Here is a 19,201-nt window from a genome sequence, read left to right on the forward strand (position 1 = left end):
TGGGTTAAACCACAGAGCCTAAGGCTTGCTGATCCGGTGGTTGGCAGTTCGAATCCCCGTGACGGGGTGAGCTCCCGTTGCTTGGTCCCTGCTCCTGCCAACCTAGCCGTTTGGAAGCATGTCAAAGTGCAAGTAGATAAATAGGTACCACTCTGGCAGGAAGGTAAATGGTGTTTCAGTGTGCTCCTCTGGTTTGCCAGAAGCGGCTTAGTCATGCTGGCCACATGACCCAGAAGCTGTATGCCTGTTCCATCGGCCAATAAAGAGAGATGAGCGCTGCAACCCCAGAGTCGTCTGCGACTGGACCTAATGGTCAGGGGTCCCTTTACCTTTACCTATGGTTGGCCTAGAATAACCTGATATTCATTGCATACCAATGCACTACATTCCAAAGGAAGCAGACATTCAGCAGCTGACTGCCTAGTACAGTATTGTAACAAGAAGTATTCTGAACATATAAAAATGTTAACTCCTTGTAGTAAAAACAAAAACACCCCCCAACACCATTTTACTTTCCCTTAATCTGCCACCTTGCTCTGCCTCACAATACGAACAATGGGGCGGGGTGGGGGGAAAGAGACCACCTAATTTGTTTCATTACCAAGATCCATTTGGGTACTGATTTCCTGAAGAAGACTTGCGAGCTGAGTTGCTTCCAGATTATTGAAAGCAGCTTGGTAATGAGATATCCACTGCTCAAATTCATTCAGTTTCACCTGGATTGCTTCTTGTACTGCTCTCTGCTGAGATTGCAGCTGAGTGTGTTCAGAATATCTGTGTTAAAAAGGAAGAAGCCACATTAAGTAATTTTTCCCCCAACTCCAAATTCTAGAGAAACATATGCAGTTTTGAATTTCCATAAAGCATTTGAATATCTAAACTAAAATGAGGTTTCTCGTACCTGTTCTGCAGTGTGTGACATGGGTGATCCGCTGCTTCTGCTCCTTCCAAGTAGGCACTCTCTTCTAGTAATTTGCCTTGCAATTTTTCAACATCAGTCAACTGCTCTTGCAAATTTAAATATTCCCCTAAACTGCCATCCAGCTTAGGAAGCACAGCCAGCATCTCATCCCTGTTCTTAAACCAGTTGACCTGTAGACAAGATTTATGTTACATACTTAGGAATAACACTTGATACCACTTTTCTCTACCAGTTTCACAAGTGGAGTGAAACTGGCATTGTTATCACTAAATTAGACTGAGTATTAAACAAATAAAAAGGTGAACAAGTCACACATTTTAAAACTTCAGAGCAAAATTAATGTTTGAATGACAGGATGGCAAAAACTGGGTCTCCAACATGGTCTCATGATCACCACAGCATCTTCTAACAACCACCTAACCCATCAAAGCCTCCTGCCTCCATTTTATTTTAAAACTGAGATTTTATTGGGAAGGTTGCCTACTTTGTTACCTACTTTCTTGTCTGTTATGTTTTGATGGAATGTTTTGCCTGTTTTTGTTTGTTTTCGGGGTTCTGACTATCATCAGTCTTCCCTTTGGTGAAATGTGTATTTTGTATTATCGATCAGTTTCTCAGATTACCAAAAGTTCCCCTGGACTAGGACTGCCACATGACTGGATTTTCCCAGACTTTACTGGAATTTCAAAGGCAAAATTGACTTCCAGGGGGGAATTTCCAGAAGGTGACGCTTTGTCCTGAATCTTAGGCAAGTCAATCGAAAAATCACATTTTTGTAAGAAATTTTTTAAAAAAACCCCTCATGTTGTGAGTGTATGTATTTCTAAAGTTACAGCATAAATAGATTCACTAAGATGGAAGCGTGCTTGAAATACTGTAATCTAAAACCTGTTTCGAGTTAATTCCTGCAAGCAATTTTGCACACTGTTCCTGGAATCTAAAGTAACAAGCAGATACATATAAAGCGAATTTTTGAAAGGACTGAACATACCTTTATTTCAGCTACTCTGGAAGAGAAGAGGCTACGTGTGATGTCTCTTTCCATCTCTCTCTTGCTTTGCTTGTTTTCAGCTTGCTGCCCACCTCCACCATACACTGCTCCAGCAAACCCTGCTTCTCCCCCTGCGGTCCAGTCCACAAGTGGGTCATAAACAAAAGCTTCCAATAATGTCAGAAGGGTTTCTCGTCCTCGCCGCATGATGTGCAGAACCTGTTTTTAAAGCGTATTACATATATCATTTAAAATGTGCACTTGCAATTAGCTACCAAGCCCAAAACCAGTGTTAGGGAGTTTCAACCCAACTTCTGAAACTATTCAGTGGTAAGACTCGGCAGGCCTTCCTGGGGAGGGCATTCCACACTTAAGACCACTACTGAAAAGGCCCCCCATAAAGCAAAAGCTTCGTTCACAGAAATTCAAGACTTCCTTAAAGCCCAATATCCCATGGCCTACCTGTTCACAAGAAAGCCTGAAAACGCCTTCCACGCCTGTTACTCCAAATGCTGTTTCAATATTTTGTGTCATCCGGAATGGAACTTTCTCAGGCACTCGAAGGCTTTTCCCTTTCTCAAAGCAAACATTATAATCTATGTGAACAACTTCTCCAGTAGTCATGTCTATAAGAACGTTGTCCAGATGTCTGTCTCCGAGGCCGATAATGTAGCCAACCATGGACATAACTGCAGTGGATCTTGCATAAGACTGGGAAGGGGGGGAGAGGAAGTTTCATCATTATAAATCTCTTTTCTCCACCATTTTAAAAAGTGTACTCTATTCTATATAAAAAACCACTAAAAGGTGTTTTTTGGGGGGTCATTATATAGCTTAACTATAAGCCACATGCTCCTTTATTCACACAAAGGCTAATTATGCTCAAGGAGAAGCACCAGGCCAGGGAGAAGAATGAGCACGGACACATTTCCATTTCTACTGTCCGACTAATAGATGTGGTATAAGAAGCAAATGAGGGATAGGTACCTATTGCTCTCCAGGTGTTGCTGGACTACAACTCCCGTAATTCCCTGTCCACTGGCCATGCTGGTTGGGTCTGATGTTAACAATTCCAACAGCATGTGAAGGATCACAGGTGCCTTTCTGAAGCAATGTATGTATGTATGTATGTATGTATGTATGTATGTATACATGTGATCCTCAACAAGCTGTGCCTCTCCCTGACCCCAAAACAGACCGCTGCCTAGTGGGAAAGCACATCTGCCAATTTTACTTTCAAAATTAAGTGGCATCCAGAGCAAGATGGTCTATTCTTCCATTGAAATTATTCTGAAATACCGTATTTTTCGCTCTATGGGACGCACCGGACGATAAGACGCACCTAGTTTGCGGGGGGAGGAAACAAGAAAAAAATAATTCTGGACCCCTGAAGCCAGAACAGCAAGAGGGATCTGGCTTCTGGTATAGCCTCTTGCTGTTCTGGCTTCAGGGACAGCCTGTGAAGCCTCTGCATGGCAGTGGGGTAAAGGCACCCTGCTGCCCTGTGGAGGCTTTGCGCAGCCATCCCCAAGCTAGAACAGCGAGACAGAGCGCTGCACAGCGCTCCGTCTCCCTGTTCTGGTTTTGGGCTTAGCCGCGCAGCCTGCATTTGCTCCATAAGACGCATACACATTTTCCCTTACTTTTCAGAAGGGAAACGGTGCGTCCTATAGAGCGAAAAATATGGTAACTCTTCAGAAAAGCCACTCCGGATTTTTACAAGAATCCACCAAATTTAGATGGAAAGCATGGTTGTTTGTGTACATAAGGCAAGGAGATATTAGACTAAACCTACTCAAACATTAAGATTCTGTTAGGAAAGGTCTCTACATACCTGTGTGACTCTCCACCACTCATCAGGTGTAGTGCATGATGACCAAAGTTCTTTAGCAAGAAGATTGGGAGGTGTTACTTCCATTAACTCTTCCAAAACAGACTTCATTACATTTAGAGGCCAGTCTCGACGGGATACATCCAAGCTAAGCCCAACTGCCTTCAAAGCTGGTCCGATCTTACTGTAGTACAGTTCACTAGGTCTAGGTACTATTCCAGGATTCTGAGGAGTCTGGTATGAATCTTGGGCCTAAAAAAGTCAATTGCACAGTTCAACTACTATTCCATTATATCTTGGGACAGAATCAACATAACCCTGGCTGGGAGATTGTCTGCAACAGATGAATAAATCTTTGCGTTTGCATTTAATATATAGGGTGCTCCTTGCTACTGACCCTTTTGCAGTTCCAAGCTAAATCAATTTAAGGAGAACTAGCTGGGGGGGAGTGTCTCATATTGCTTCCCAGTTTCCCACTCTGCTTTCCAAGATCTCCTGTTGCATTAAGTGCTGTTGCTCCAACTATTATTTCCCATGGCTGCTATATCTGTGCTGCACATGGACAGCAAGACAGAAGATGGGATTCTTATGGCATCTAGGCTCTGGTATGCACCATCCCTTTCCTGCTCCAAGAATATGCACTCTCCTATAGCCAGTATTGCTTAACTTAATTAAAGTAGTCAAAACAAAAAATAATAATCCTTCCAGTAGCACCTTAAAGGCCAACTAAGTCAGTTCTTGGTATGAGCTTTCGTGTGCATGCACACTTCTTCAGATACACACAATGCAGTTTATCTGAAGAAGTGTGCATGCACACGAAAGCTCATACCAAGAACTGACTTAGTTGGTCTTTAAGGTGCTACTGGAAGGATTTTTTTGTTTTGTTTTGACTATGGCAGACCAACACGGCTACCTATCTGTTAATTAAAGTAGTAATGCTCATGTTTTTCATATAGGCAGTATTGGAATCAGGAGCAATTCGTCCCAGGGACCAAAGTTCATGTAGAATCTCTGCCTCTTTCAGATTTCTGCATCTGGGGCGGCAGGAGGACTGGGAGGTGTCTCTAACTCCAGACTCAGCGAATGCTTTCTTCAAAAGAGAACCCCCGTGTCTGCATAAGCTACATAAGATAAGAGATAAGAGACACTGCACAGAGCAGGTCTGAACTTGTGCATACAACAACACACACACGTTTTAAAGACATGAGTTTCTATGATCTGCTATCACACTAGAGCAGAGTTCATAGATGTCCTCAGCCCAAAACCCAGCCTTCCAAGTTACAGCTCTGCAGGCTGAGAAAAGGACCCATACACACCGTTCAACACACATACAACATCTCTCTCTCTCTCTTTCTCTCTCTCACACACACACACGTTTCATTATTATGATCAGATGTTCTAATTAATCTCTGCACCTCAAATTAATTTTAAAATAACCCTTATAAGACACATTTCAGCATATACTTAGAATTTTAATCAGAATTTTGATTCTGTCTCAGTAACCGTTAATACTTCCATGAATTATAATGTAAAATTACAGAGTTTACTTCACAGCTGTGCCGGCATATATAATGTAGTCATTACCTTTTGTGCTTGTAAAGCTGCTTCTCGCTGCTGCCACCTTTTATAAAGTCCAAATAAAGGAGTGGCTCCATCCACCCATTGAATTAGGCCTGATCGTGTTCCTAGTGGCGTAACAGAGTAATGCCTGGCATGGAAACGGGGTGTCTCTTGGCGATTTATGGTAGCAAACATCGTATTAACAATGGATAAGAACTGCATGATCCGTTCATCAAGATGCAGGTCTTCCAGTCCTACAGTGAAAAATAGACGCAAACCAGACAGTATGTAATGTAACTGGAAAAGGGAATGCAATATATCCTCCATTAAAATTGTTCTGCTTAGGACAAGGAGAAGTTACAGAATGTTCTCACCTTTGAAAAGGTATGGATAGTTTTTCCCATCTGAGCCCAGAAACAGGAGCTTCTTGGGCTTGGTTTTAGTAGGCAGAATTGTTATGGTGCTTCCTACACTATGAATTGTGACCGTGTCTCTGGCAGACACTTCTCCAGGGAGAGCTATTTCAGTGTTAGTCATGGCAGCCAGCCAGGGGCTTATTTCCTCGAGACGTAGAATGTAACTGGCCCGCTTCTGGGCTCTCTGTTGAAGACTGAGCATTACCTATTTTTTAAAAGACACAAGGTTGAAGAAGGTGAGGTCCACACCCTTGCATGGTTCCAGTCTATCAAAATACTGGGTTGAGGTCAGTGCTATTCCTACTCAGAGCAGACCTGCTGAAAATAATGGACATGACTACATTAAAGCCGTAAATTTCAATGAGCCTCCTCCCAACAGAGCTTAACTGGATACAACCCACTAATTTCCAAAGGATTTCACAAAACTGAAGACATCTTAGAAGGTGCCTGTTCGGTTTTTATTAGCTACTGCAGAAAGGTGTTGGGGGCTGCATCCCTAAAGTAGCCACACAGCATTCCCTGCCCACCCCCTCCTTGCTCCTCAGCTGATCTATGAAAAGCAGCTGAGATGTGTAGGGGATGAGTTATTTTAACCCTCAACAAGTGGGAAGTGGGAAAGGCAGAGCCTCCCACCCAGACCAGCGATGTGATGAAAATTGTTCCCTCCCCACGTTTCATATGGCCAATCTGAGCAACATGAATGAGAAACTTAAATCTCTCCATATAGCCGTGTACCACATTGGCAGAGGAAACTGTTGGTCTGACTGGGCCAATTTTTTCCAGTGGCACAGTCGGGAGGATGGGGGAGAGAAGAAAACATATAGATTGAAGTGGCAATGGCAGTTTGCAAATGTGCCCATGGGCCAAAAAAGAAAGCAACCTCTAGCGTAGCATATTTAAGAACTAATGATATTTCTAGTCCATTTTTCTATTGCTTTTTCTAAATTCTCTAAAACCTAAGCCTTGTCACTACCCACAAAACCATTAATATTCTAAATTACAACAGCAGCACCTTTTCTTTTCTTTTTTAATTCTTCCACAGCAGAGAAAAATATTCCAAGTTATTGTATTCTTGGCAAGAGAGACATACTATACCTCTTTAAAAGGGATCCAGCTGCTTCCAGGCTTTGCAGGATTAGATGGGTTCTTTAGTTTTTCTAGGGCATTTTCAATTGCATCTCCATAGTTGTCCTGAAACCACTTCTCATGCGGCGTTTCAGCAGGAGTCGCAGTGATGCTCCTCACATGTTCCAAAGCAAATACAATGGGCTTCATTAAGGCAGTGTGCTTTTCACGCATGATGGCTATTTTTTCCTCTCTTGAAAAAAAAAGAGATAAAGGGGTTGGCAAAAGTGTCACTTGCATTTCAAGTATGCTGAAATTTCTAGATACTGCTACCAAAAACAATGAAAGGAACTTTGTTATTTTAAAACCAACCATGAAAAAGAATGTAAATAAATGCATTAAACACACACACCCCAGATTATCTAGAATCAGAATTTAAACTACATGATATTCTGTCTCCAGAGTTCTCCAAAACCTTGGACAGTGAGAAACAAAAGGAACTGAGTATAATTTGCTGAACATCCAAAAAACCCTTTCCACATCTGTAGGGACACTTTCTACTACTCCCTTTGTGGCACTTTAGTATCTTAAGTAGAGGTGAATTAATATTATAGGGCTGTTTTCATGATGTGATTGTTCTTCAGGCTACAAAAATCACGACGTGCCATTAAAAAAGTAGCACCATTAATGATCAGGAGGAAAGGCTGCCCATTTGCAACACATATCCACATACACTTTGGTGGAAACATACTTGCGCAGAGTGTTGTTGTTCTGGACTCTCTTTACTTCATCTTCCAGCTGCTGAATCCGTCTAAGGACATACATGTGCTGTTGCAAAAGCACTCCCAGCCAAAGTTCATCCCAAAGAACAGTAACTCTGCGCAATTCTGCTACGAGCATCTGAACCTGGATTGATAACAAAAGAATTTGTGCATGTTTAACTGTGCAGTTGCACTTCTAAAAGTCTCAAAATGTAATTCCCAGAGTAAATATAATGGATTTCTTTCTGCATAAGTACACAACACCTAAAGCACTTGATTCGACTCCAATCACAAATATCCCCAAATTCTGGCTGAACTGCAGTTATACCTGCAACACCATTGTTGGATTTGCAGCTGACAACTTCTCTACAATCTTGCTGTAGCAGTCTTGCATCATCGCCTGGTCTTCATTTAGGCCCATTTTTGGCTCATCCTTAATGCTCTCTTGAGAAGCAGGGGGACTTCCCTCATCACACTCACTACCCAACAACTCTTCACCCTGGATGTTACCCAAAAAGGTAGGTATTGCTGACGGGAATTTGCTCCCTAGGTTTTAAAGAGAAAATATTAGGTCAACAGGTTAGGTCAAAACGCAAAGGCCAGCTGGATGCTGTAAAACTGTATCTTTGACCAGCATTATAACGATTTGCCTTTGACTACATCTATAAACTCTGTGTGCTCATGCAAGAGGAAACTCTCAAAATACCATGAGCGTGTTTAAGTAACACCAGTCACACGCAGCTGCGTGACAAGACAGGAAAACTATGCTGAATTAAGGTCTAGATTTTGTACAACCAGTAAATCTATTGAAGTTAAATCCAGGTATTGGCAACAGTGGAACTGCACATCTGTGAGGTAGCTCAGCTACAGCTACTAGAAATTCTTAACTGTAAAGATGTTAAAAGACAAAAATGTTAAAGAAAGGTAAATTAAATGAGGGTTGGGGGATCTTCTGAAATGGTATGTGACATGGAATTGGGATGGGCAAATATAAATATGACTACCAAAACATACCTGAAGCTTGAGATTCGCTGCTAAGTGAAATAGTTCCCACAATTGCAGGGTATAATATAAGGTGAGGAGAATCCTGCGCTACCCGACAAAGAAGATTACAAATGCTCTGACGAACATATACTTCAGGATGATTTAGACGTGAGAAGAGTTGAGGAATAATACCTTTATGAAGATAAAAGCACAGAAATAAGCATTTTTAAAGGGCAACATAATTTTACTCCATTTTCAAGTAACTGGAATAAATGTTATTCTGCTACCAAACAGTGGAGACGGAGGCAGCCCCTAACTTGTGGGATTCTTTCTCAAAAAAGCCTGAGATCTTCCATACCTCGCCATGGAGCTGTTGGAGTGGTTTCCAGCCCATGTTCCAGATACTGCCGGAGTTCTCCAGCATGTTTCACAAGCAGCCTCAGCAGCCTTAAGGTTGCCATTACAATCACATCATCAGTACTCTGTTCTGAAATGTTTCTTAGATGCAGTCTGGGATCATCTTCATCCAGAGGAACCTACACATGAAAACAAACAACCTCACTGAACATACAGCTCTCCCACAAGCCCTAAAGACTTTAAAAACAAAACATAAACAAAACAACCTTGCTTACATCACTAGTCAAAACGTACGGCATACCTGACCAGCATTGAGTTTAAGGAAAGTAAAATAGGCACTGCATGAGAGTTTATAAAGACTGAAGATTCTGTCTACAACTTTTCTCCACACTTTGATTAGGCCCTCAGTTGAATTTTCATCAAGGTCTGAAAGCCAAGGACAGCTCGTCAACAACTGCCGCCAGATGACATCAACCATATCATCTTCTTCATTATCTTCATTCTCTGAAATCTGAAGAGTTATGTCTTCGTCCTAAATTAAACAAAAATAAACAATTTTACCCATCATGTACACACTTACAAATAATGGTGCTATTCACTCCTCTTCATGTATACATAAATCATTTGTCAAGTTTTTGCTTTGAACCAGTGTCTCACATTTAAATAACCAACCTGTTATAAAAGGTGGCTTGTTTTTTTCCAAAGCTCAAAAAACTAATATGCTATCTAGCCTATTTATGCTGGTCTTATTAGTGGCATTTGCCAATCATATTAAACATAATCAGTTCTAATCACTTAAAATACTGGCTGGGGCTGATGCAATTTGTAGTCTACAGCATCTGGAAAGCACCATGTTAGCTACCCCTGACAAATCAAACGCTTCTGAAAGTTAATTTATACTAACCTGAATCCCAGCTGGCCGGCACACTGCCTGTCCAAGGATGCCATAGATTTTCTCTCTGTCTTCTTCTGTAACGTTTTCTGGAAGTAGGCTGTGAACTTCAGATTTCTCTCTTGGCAGTAGACGAACACCTCCCTGACTGTATAACACCACATATTTTATCAACTTTGAAAGTAAGGAATAAGCATGGTGCTAACATATCTTTGCTACACTGTGCATTGACTTCTAATACTCTAGCATTTAAATTACTTGCTGCTTTAGGTTAAAACATCATCTCTGCACAAAGGCTTGCAACTATGAATTGCAACTCAGTGCTGCAGAGTCATCAGCAACAACTGTGGTTACTTCTAAGCTATGACTGCATTCAGACACAATACCAAGTCAGAAAATATGGTCTGTTTAACTGTCAATCTCTTCTCAGTGCAAGAGAAGAAAAGGCAAGCAACTGCAAAGTTCTTTAGAGGAATGAAAGGGCAAAGTAAGTGATTTTATTTGGAATGGAAAGAGAGTATAGACCAAGGTGCAGAATCTTGGCCCGTGAGGCTGTTTTCCCCAAACCATCCCCATCTGTTCAACACCTGACATCATAAGCAACAGCAGGAAGAGGACTCTGCTCCTAATGCACAACTGGAAGACTTTAAAGTGTGCTTCCTAATGTGCACTGGCAAGGGACAGTATGCTTCAGCTCTGTTACCCATCGTCTGGCGGGTGGAAAAGCCAAAGGCTACTGGACTGGCTGAATTGGAGTTTCCTGATGCCTACAGAAAGCAAGCTTTGACTGTGAACTAATTGCTGCACAGGGCTTGCAAAGAACTTTGCACAGCAGTTCCCACCAAACAGCCAGCTTTAAAGAGAGCCTATAGTTTATTATTCCTTATAAACCTGAGGAATTCAAATTCTAGCATCCAATGGCTCATCAGAAGAACAAAATGACCCACTGTGCTCTCGGTCACTGCCATACTGTAAGCCGCATATCTATACCTCCTGGGTTTTCAGTAATGGGAATCATCTTACTCAGCCAGCAAGGTTCATACATTAGCAAGCCATCTTGTTTGACAGGAGAGCACAATGTTAACCAGGCAAGTTTCATAGTGGTAGGAAAATCACTTAATGTGAAACATGTTCAGAGTCCATTTTGGTTTTAAAAAGTAAGATTTACCTGGCATTATCAACTACCTTTCGTCCCCATCTATAAGCCCAGCTAGCAAGCGCTGCCCATGATTTGGCTACTTCAGGTGCTTGTGCCGAAGACAAGCGATAGAGCTGTCCCAAGATGAAGTCAGGTTCTCCAACACCAATGTTTACTGCAATGAAAGAACAAAGCATGAAGTGGATGCTTCAAAAGGTACAATGGTATCATGATGCTCTGGGCACATGATTAAACTTCAGGCTTGCAAGATTTGCTTTGCTTTTTACTAGAATACTGAGGTCTACCAAGCAGAAACAATGAAATGTAGTGCCGAGTCACATATAGCCTAATGCAAAATGGTACCTCAGGAGCACAGCCAACTGCCCAAAGAGCCAATCTCCTGCATATTCATGTTCAAAACTTCATCAAAGCTATGAAAAATACAGCTCTAACAGTCCAATGGGGAGGGGGGGTGTTGTTGCTTGCCAGAAATCATTGCCAATCTGCTGCAAACCATCTAACAATCTACCAGCGGATCCTATGTTTTGCTCACTCCAATTCCAGAGACGTTTCCAGTTTTTGACAGTCTACACTTGGGAGATTAGCTTTAGCTGGACCAAACAGCCCAACACTTCAAATACTTAATTTGAATTAACATGACAGATAAAGAATGCCTAGATCTCAGCCCTGTAAAGCACTTGTGCAATGATCTTTGACATATAGATATTGATGGCCCAATTGATTAACTGCCCTCCCCCTTCGAATGGAAGAACCTGAATTGCTGCCCAGGAGAGTGGGCAGATAATAACTTGGTTGCATCCAGGTGGAGTTTCCATGAAAGCTTTTTATCTGTAAGTAATCCTAGGTATTTAAACCTATGTACTTGCTCGAGGGTATGACCATCTAATGGACCAATCTGTAAGGGCTGCATGGTTGTGGCAGAAGCCACGACTGACAGGATCACCCCCTTCTCTCCACATCCCACCCCACCCAAGTGGGACAAGTAACTCCTGCCAGAGGTCTTTCAAAATTATGCAAAGGGCTGCAAAAAATTAAGCAGAGGCCACATTTCTGCCAAGGGCCACAGGCTGTTCACCTCTGGCCTATAATTAATGTTGCCTCTTACTGAACAGCGTGGAACCACCATATCAAACATGTATGCAGACAAAGCAGAAAACTAACAGAGGAACTTTTATACCTGTGGATTCACTTTCAATCCTAGGATAGTCCTCTTCAATGGTGTTAGCAGATGGCAGGTCAATCAAACTATAGATGTTTTTAGATAATGTGGAGAGGCCAGCAAGATTTTGTTGCTGCCGTGCTCTGTAGACTTGCTTCAGCTGCCCTGAAATCTCTTTCCATTCGGCTTGGATCCATTTGGCTAGTGTAAGAATAGACTTGGCTACAGCATATTCAGCTTTGGCAGATTTGCAAAAGCAGATGGCACATGAGCTCAGCATTTCCATTGCATGGGTTGACTGGCCTGAAAAAAACAGTAAAATTAATATCATTTTAGTTGCATGAACAGTTTCCTATTTTGCATGCTTCAGAGAACATCACTGATTTTTTACTGCCAACTAAGTTATATATGGAGAATTAACGACAAGATCCAAGAACCCACACATTTCTAGACCCATCACCCCAAAGCGGTATGGATTTGCATTTCTCAAAAAAGAAAAGAAGTTGCTCTTCCCCATCCTGGCCATGTTCCCATAGCAAGTCACTTTCAAAAACTGAAGAGTTTGGAAAATAGTTTGAAGAATGGCATGTGGGTTTACAATGTCAAAAAATCCACTTGTTACACAAGGTTGGAGCCTTCTTTTACTCAGAGTAGATCCACTGAAATTAATAGGCCTAAATTAGCCATGTCTATTAATTTCAATCTCAGTAGGACTAACACTAGATGCACAGACCCTTTGAGAAACCTACATTGCTTTTTATTCTGATCTAATACCCCCACAGTAAACATTAGCACGCACCCAGACATTTAAAAAGGCAGATTTAGTTCTTTTTATCTAAACATTTAAATTAAAGTTTGATTGAATTTCACAGTGATTTGCAATACAAACATGTAAATGAGACTTACCTGCTGTGTATAACAATTTGGTTTTTTCAATTTCAAGCTCAGGACCCCATTTCTCATCCATCTGAATTGGTGTTGAGAGTTTTTTAAAGTGCTGGACTAAATCTTGAGCCATTGTGGTTTTTCCAAGCTGAACTTCACTGCATTGAGCAAGCAACCGTGTTGCCAAACCAACATTCCCACGTTTTCTAGCAAATCTTGCAGCAGTCAGTCCCAGTTCCATTAAATGGCTTCTGACTGGAATACTTTGCTCTGAAAGTACATATAAAGCCAGAAATGTCCTCTGAATCAAATAAACTGTTTAAACTTATATACTGAATACTGTATGGGCTTTGTATGTAATGGATATTTATTGTGAATGAAATGTCGTCAATCTTATATGTATATTTAGTATGAGTTTTGAAGCTGCTTTCGTAAATTCTGCTACACAGCTATACATTAAGGTAGTCCACTGGTGTGGAATGATGATGATGATGATGAGCCAAAAGTGTCCAGAAAAGTCTTTTTTAAAGTTCCTTATCTTTAAATAGTATTGCCATAGACTATTTTTTTTTTACAATTTACTTAAATGTGAAAAGATCTGAAATCTTTTGCTAATATAATCCCAAAAGTATCTAGTTCTGATGAAACCTATTATTCTGAATAAGTTGATATTTCACTGTAGTCAGAGGAACATGCACATACTGAAATTGTCAGGTAAGTCAAAACAGGTAATATCATAGGCAATAACACAAATTGGAGGCAAATTAACCCTACAGAACACAGATGCTTCTACTTTAATGTCTATACCTTTAAGTTTCTCCAGCAACTGATTCTGGTACATGGTATATCTTAAGGCATGCATCCATGGCCTAACATCATGTTGCTTGCATGAACGCAATGCTTCACTGAAGAGAGGAATGAGACAATCCTGTAAAAAGCATAAAAGTTGAGTGCTTGATAGGGCTTTAAGCTGCCTAAAAAGCTCTGGTTTTCCCTTAACCTTCTAATAAAAACATTCCTACACAGGTTCTTTGAACTAAATTTTTGTGTTGCATCAAATGTTAGTCTGACTCAAGAGTAGAGCCACTGAAATTAATATACATGAATAACTTAGGCTCATTAATTTCAGTGGGTCTCCTCTTGAATATAATTTAGATGGATACAACCTTATATGTTTCATCCAGATGCCACAGTTCATGTGCCTTATCAGTTAATGTGAAATGTACACAAGTTAAGCACAGTGACCATTCACAACAGCACTAATAGGCAGTAACACAAATCACAATGCTAACACCAGGCTTTGTGTAATTTACACCGGCATACGGGCAGGAGAGTTAATATTCCCTCTGAAAGTATTACTGCTGAGTTTTGGTCCTGTTCCACATCAGCTGATGTGGAGCCACTACCTGATGGAATTTCTCCCCTCAATGTGCCAATATATACAGTATAGCAGGGCAATCCACACATGAATGTGTGTGTCGATGCACATAAACCTGTGAATTTACCAAACGCTTGGGTTATGCAAAAGAAAAATACCTCTGAAGAAAGCTTATTTGACACTGTATTTTCCAAAGCAGATGAACAGTACAGCTGCAGGGTACTCAGTACTGGCAAAGACTGAGACACTGTCAGAGTAGCAAGTCTTAAAGGCCCAATGGCAATTCGTGAAGTCTGTTTCAAGTATTTCACAAGGTTCCTGAAATAAAGATTGCATGAGATAAGAATTATTAAAGCAGTTATACTTCACAAAATAAATGTACAAATCATTATGCAATGCCCTATATTTTAAATTATGAAAGTGAGAACAAGGTGTGAAGTTCTATCTTGAGCATTAACATTCCAGTCAGATATAAATAAGCCCCATTTTCTTAACACAGTAGGCAGTGCTAATTATGCTCTCCCCTCAGAGGTACATCCTGCACTGTTATCGTACATCTTCCAACAGCACTTTGTTGTGCAAGCTTTTGGAGGGGGTAGGGTGAGATGTTTTACTTAATTCTAAGGTTCAGGTCCGAGGGCCTTCTGGCGCTTCCCTCACTGCAAGAAGTGAAATTCCAGGGAACCAGGCAGAAGGCCTTTTTGGCAGTCGCACCCACACTTGGAATGCCCTCCCAGCAGATGTCAAACAATATAATTTTTCATGGGGGACTGAAGGAAGCCCTGTTTTGGGAAGATTTTAAAGTATGATTTTCTCTCCCCCTCCCTCTATTTGCATTTTTGTTGGAAACTGCCTGGAGTGACTGGGGCAACCCAATCAAATGGGTGGGGGATAAGCAATTTATTATTATTATTATTATTATTATTACCCAGAAATAGTACCTCTGGTTAAGAACTTTGCTTCAGGATGAGAACAGAAATCATGCTCCAGCGGCGCAGCAGGAGGCCCCATTAGCTAAAGTGGTATCTCAGGTTAAGAACGCACCTCCAGAACGAATTAAGTTCTTAACCCGAGGTACCACTGTACTATTATTATTATTAATATTACTATTACTATTACTACTACTACTACTACTCCGACCACCCCATTTTGATATATTGCTGCTGCACCTTTTGTAATACTGCACTTGGTTTTAGATTCTGTCATTTTATATATCTTTTAATACAACTCAGCCTGGGACTGCAGTTGCCTGGGGAGGACAGCCTATAGAAAACTGTGCTCTATTCTAATTTTTGGAAGTGCTGCATTAGCATTTTGAAAGACTCACTCAGTAACGGGTTGCCATTTTTGTTCCTGTTCAATATGGTTAATAGCTGTTGCCAAACATATCGAGCTTCTCAACAATTGAACCTCAATTGCTTTCTGAAGTTCTCTTGGATCAGGAGATAGCATGTTGGGAAGAAGCTTCTTCATATCTGCAAAGGTTGACAATACATATAGATTTATCAGTAGTTGCTGGCAGTCATTCTCTTTCTTTCTGTTTCTCCCCTCCCACCAACGAAACATAGAAGTAACATCACCCATGTACAAGCATGGAAATTAAAACAGAGTTCCAAGGCTTAAAGAACTTGAGAATCTTCATGTATCTATTAGTGTTCGACTTATACCTATTTTTTCTTTGGCTCCTCCAATAAGCAGGTTGATGTCTTCCCCTGGAAGCAATTCTAGCTGTTCTGTGCATTTTTCCAGCTCCCCAGATCCAAAACTGCTTAGAGACCTGCAATGAAGTTTTAATACATTTTCATATTTTATCTTATGGCCATTCTAAATCAGATCAGGGAAAGCCAGATAAATTTAATATCCTATTTATCAAGACAGCTTTAACCAAAGCAACAAAATACAAACACTTAATTTCCAGAGTGAAGAATTTCAGTCACTTTCCATAAATATTTTGATCTGAATTCTGCTTCTAGACGGCAGAGCCATGGAAAATGAAGTCTACCTTCAGTTTGAATGTCAGATCAAAGAACAGAGGCATAAAGAGCATCTTCCTACCATCTTCCTCCCAGGACTGGGCAAGCTGCATGTGGGTCAGTCAGTCAGTCAGTCAGTCTGTGTTTCTCTCTCGGGCTGCCTGCACTGGCTCCTGCTTTGAAATTGTCCAAATATCTGGTCTTCTAATTAAATAAAGCTGTGATCTGTTTTTACCTGAACTGTGAAAATCTTGCACTTCTCGCTTCCCATTTTTCCTGTTCTACACCATTTACCAGGCTGACATGTATTATTGTGACAATTTGCTATTGTAGAAATCAATGGTACTTACTTGATATAGTTGAAGTCTGCTTTTAAACTGACTGAAGCACTGCTTGTGTTTTTTTTCAGGTCATGGACCGCATTCTGCCATTCTTGTACAGCAGACCAATCAGCAATGGAGATGTAGCATTCGCAAGCTTTGTTACCCAGGTAATTTATGACTTCAGGTGAAGAGTCACTTGGTTTAGACAGTACTGTTTTCCTTGAATCCCCTATGAAAGTAAAGATTTAGGATTGTTTCACACCTCACTCAGTCGGCAGTGGGGTAAATATGGGGGCGGAGGAGGGACAGACTCAGGCCAACAGGTGACTATCTCCTATTCAAATCAATACAATCTACCTCCAGTAATACTTACCATTTACAGTGTGTTTGGGGCTGGCATTATTGCCGCTATTGGAATTGGCCAACTTCAGAACAGATTTATCAAATCCTGTGACACAGCAATCCACTCCTGTCATGGCACAAATATGTTCCTGGTACTCAACAGCAGCTTTTTCATACCTTAAAAAGATTTAGTGTCAGATTTAGTGTCAGCTGTTAGGTATCATTTCTGTTTATACAGATACTGCATCGCTCACTAAATCTGCAGATACTGCATCCCTCACTAAAATGCTTTTGCTGTTGTTTCAATGAAAAAGCATACAGGTGGATGGCAGAATTAAGTATTCCCTCCCTGTTCTCATTTTCCCTTTACTTCTGGGTATCTTCTTCAGAGCAAAGGGAGACAGATTTATGGAACAAGGATAATGCTCACAGATAATTCTGTCTCTCCCTCAGTGCCACTGAGATTGGGACAGAAAATTCCTATGCCCCCCTCCTGATAATGCGAACAAGCAAGGAAGTGGTGGAAACAACAGCAGCACCTTCCTACTTTCCAAGCTGGGATTCTCTGGCAGAAAAGGCAGAGAGACAGAAGGGTATCTGAGAGGCGTGCAAGGATGATCTCATCTTTGTATGACCAGCCTCTTCCTCTCCTCTTGCTCTGAACTGTTGCCAGGCTTGGAAAAGCAGAAGCAATGCAAAAAGATATCTTGTTTATATCTCTTAAGCCTCTTGACTTTTCCTGCAGGTGCAACCCAGAGGAGGTTCTTGGCAGATGATCTTATTACACACGCAAGTTGATGTGGTAGAATATGTTCCTTCATGTACGCAGGTCCCAAGCCATACAGGCTTTTCAGAAGTAAAACACCAGCACTTTGAATTGTGTTCATAAACATACTGGAGTTACTGAAGCACCAGATTCTTAATTAATATACACAGTGCTTTTTTTCTTTAAAAATGTTTAGGGGTATTCTCATTTTGACTCAAGAAAATCAGCATTTTATAGTTCAAATCGGGGGAAATAAATGCAGTGGTACCTCTGGTTACGAACTTAATTCGTTCCAGAGGTCCATTCGTAACCGGAAACCGTTTTTAACATGAGGCGCGCTTTGGCCAATGGCGCCTCCCGCTGCTGCCGCACAGCCGGAGCGCGACTTCTGCTCACATGCCGGGGCAAAGTTCGCAACCGGGAGCATCTACTTCCGGGTTAGCAGAGCTTGTAACCCGAAGCATTCGTAAGGAGGACGGTACGTAACACGAGGTTCCACTGGACAGTAAATGGACAAAAGTAACAGAAGTACAAAGATTCACAAATGCTTAGGGAAAACATTCCCCCAGAAAAAAAGCACTGAATATACAACAAGACATAATGTGGTCCCCACCCACACATCCAAGCCATGTACAGAGAGAGCAAATATTTCTGTATGAAGTGAAGGATGGGAAAATGATCTTACTGACCAGAGCTTTCTAGCAGGTTCTGCAAATGTTCTGTACAAGCACAGAAACCAACTGCAGGACTGCCGGGGAGGGGGGGCAGTTAATACCATTTCACTTAAATATAAAATACAGACATATACTCTCAGGTAGGTTGTATGTATGGACTAACTTACCGTCCTTCTGCTTGCTGGGCTACAGAATTAATCCAGGCAAGACTCCTCCCAACTACAGCAGATGACCAGACAGCTATTCCTTGGATTGCTTCAGGGCAATGAAGCTCACAGAGCGCTTCCACCACCATCATGATTGTTACTTCCAATTCATTCCCCTAATAGTGGGATGGAGAAAACAAGAGAATTCAGTTTATAGGCTAGAGTGAAACAAGATTACACCAACCCACAAAGTCCTTTTAAACTCATTTACATGTCTGTGTATACTCTTACAATAATCTCTGAAGGGCAATCGTAACATTTCCCATTGCAGTAACCCATTACAAGCATTGCTTAAAATGGAGTCAATCAGCTGTAATTCAGAAATGACAAATTATTTTTCTCTGGAGCCAAGACATGTACAACAACTTGGATTTATTAGAATGTGTGGGTTTCCTTTGATGGATCATTTTTTATTATTGCAAGAGATCTTTTTGCTATGAATTAAAGCCACCCTTGTTTAAAGGTAAAGGTAAAGGTACCCCTGACCATTAGGTCCAGTCATGGATGACTCTGGGGTTGCAGCGCTCATCTTGCTCTATAGGCGGAGGGAGCTGGCG

At 41.2% G+C, this 19,201-nt stretch overlaps 1 protein-coding gene across 1 annotated transcript in view; it reads right to left on the reverse strand.

Moving 5' to 3' along the window:
• Positions 1-19,201, reverse strand: part of SMG1 (SMG1 nonsense mediated mRNA decay associated PI3K related kinase) — a 73,908-nt gene that overhangs the window by 20,708 nt on the left and 33,999 nt on the right. Inside the window, exons 23-46 of the mRNA XM_083711198.1 lie at positions 18,606-18,760; positions 17,030-17,175; positions 16,684-16,885; positions 16,028-16,137; positions 15,688-15,835; positions 14,519-14,678; positions 13,790-13,910; positions 13,004-13,252; positions 12,116-12,400; positions 10,948-11,092; positions 9,792-9,927; positions 9,189-9,419; positions 8,889-9,066; positions 8,561-8,722; positions 7,875-8,092; positions 7,537-7,691; positions 6,816-7,038; positions 5,679-5,925; positions 5,329-5,558; positions 3,748-3,996; positions 2,376-2,624; positions 1,914-2,132; positions 902-1,092; positions 602-774 (exon numbers count right to left, since the gene is read on the reverse strand). Coding sequence (XP_083567324.1) covers positions 602-774; positions 902-1,092; positions 1,914-2,132; positions 2,376-2,624; positions 3,748-3,996; positions 5,329-5,558; positions 5,679-5,925; positions 6,816-7,038; positions 7,537-7,691; positions 7,875-8,092; positions 8,561-8,722; positions 8,889-9,066; positions 9,189-9,419; positions 9,792-9,927; positions 10,948-11,092; positions 12,116-12,400; positions 13,004-13,252; positions 13,790-13,910; positions 14,519-14,678; positions 15,688-15,835; positions 16,028-16,137; positions 16,684-16,885; positions 17,030-17,175; positions 18,606-18,760 — 4,582 coding nt within the window. The remainder of the gene's footprint in view (positions 1-601; positions 775-901; positions 1,093-1,913; positions 2,133-2,375; positions 2,625-3,747; positions 3,997-5,328; positions 5,559-5,678; positions 5,926-6,815; positions 7,039-7,536; positions 7,692-7,874; positions 8,093-8,560; positions 8,723-8,888; positions 9,067-9,188; positions 9,420-9,791; positions 9,928-10,947; positions 11,093-12,115; positions 12,401-13,003; positions 13,253-13,789; positions 13,911-14,518; positions 14,679-15,687; positions 15,836-16,027; positions 16,138-16,683; positions 16,886-17,029; positions 17,176-18,605; positions 18,761-19,201) is intronic.

The sequence above is a fragment of the Podarcis gaigeae genome (assembly GCF_964106915.1).
Source record: "Podarcis gaigeae genome assembly, chromosome: 14".
Taxonomy (NCBI): Eukaryota; Metazoa; Chordata; class Lepidosauria; order Squamata; family Lacertidae; genus Podarcis; species Podarcis gaigeae.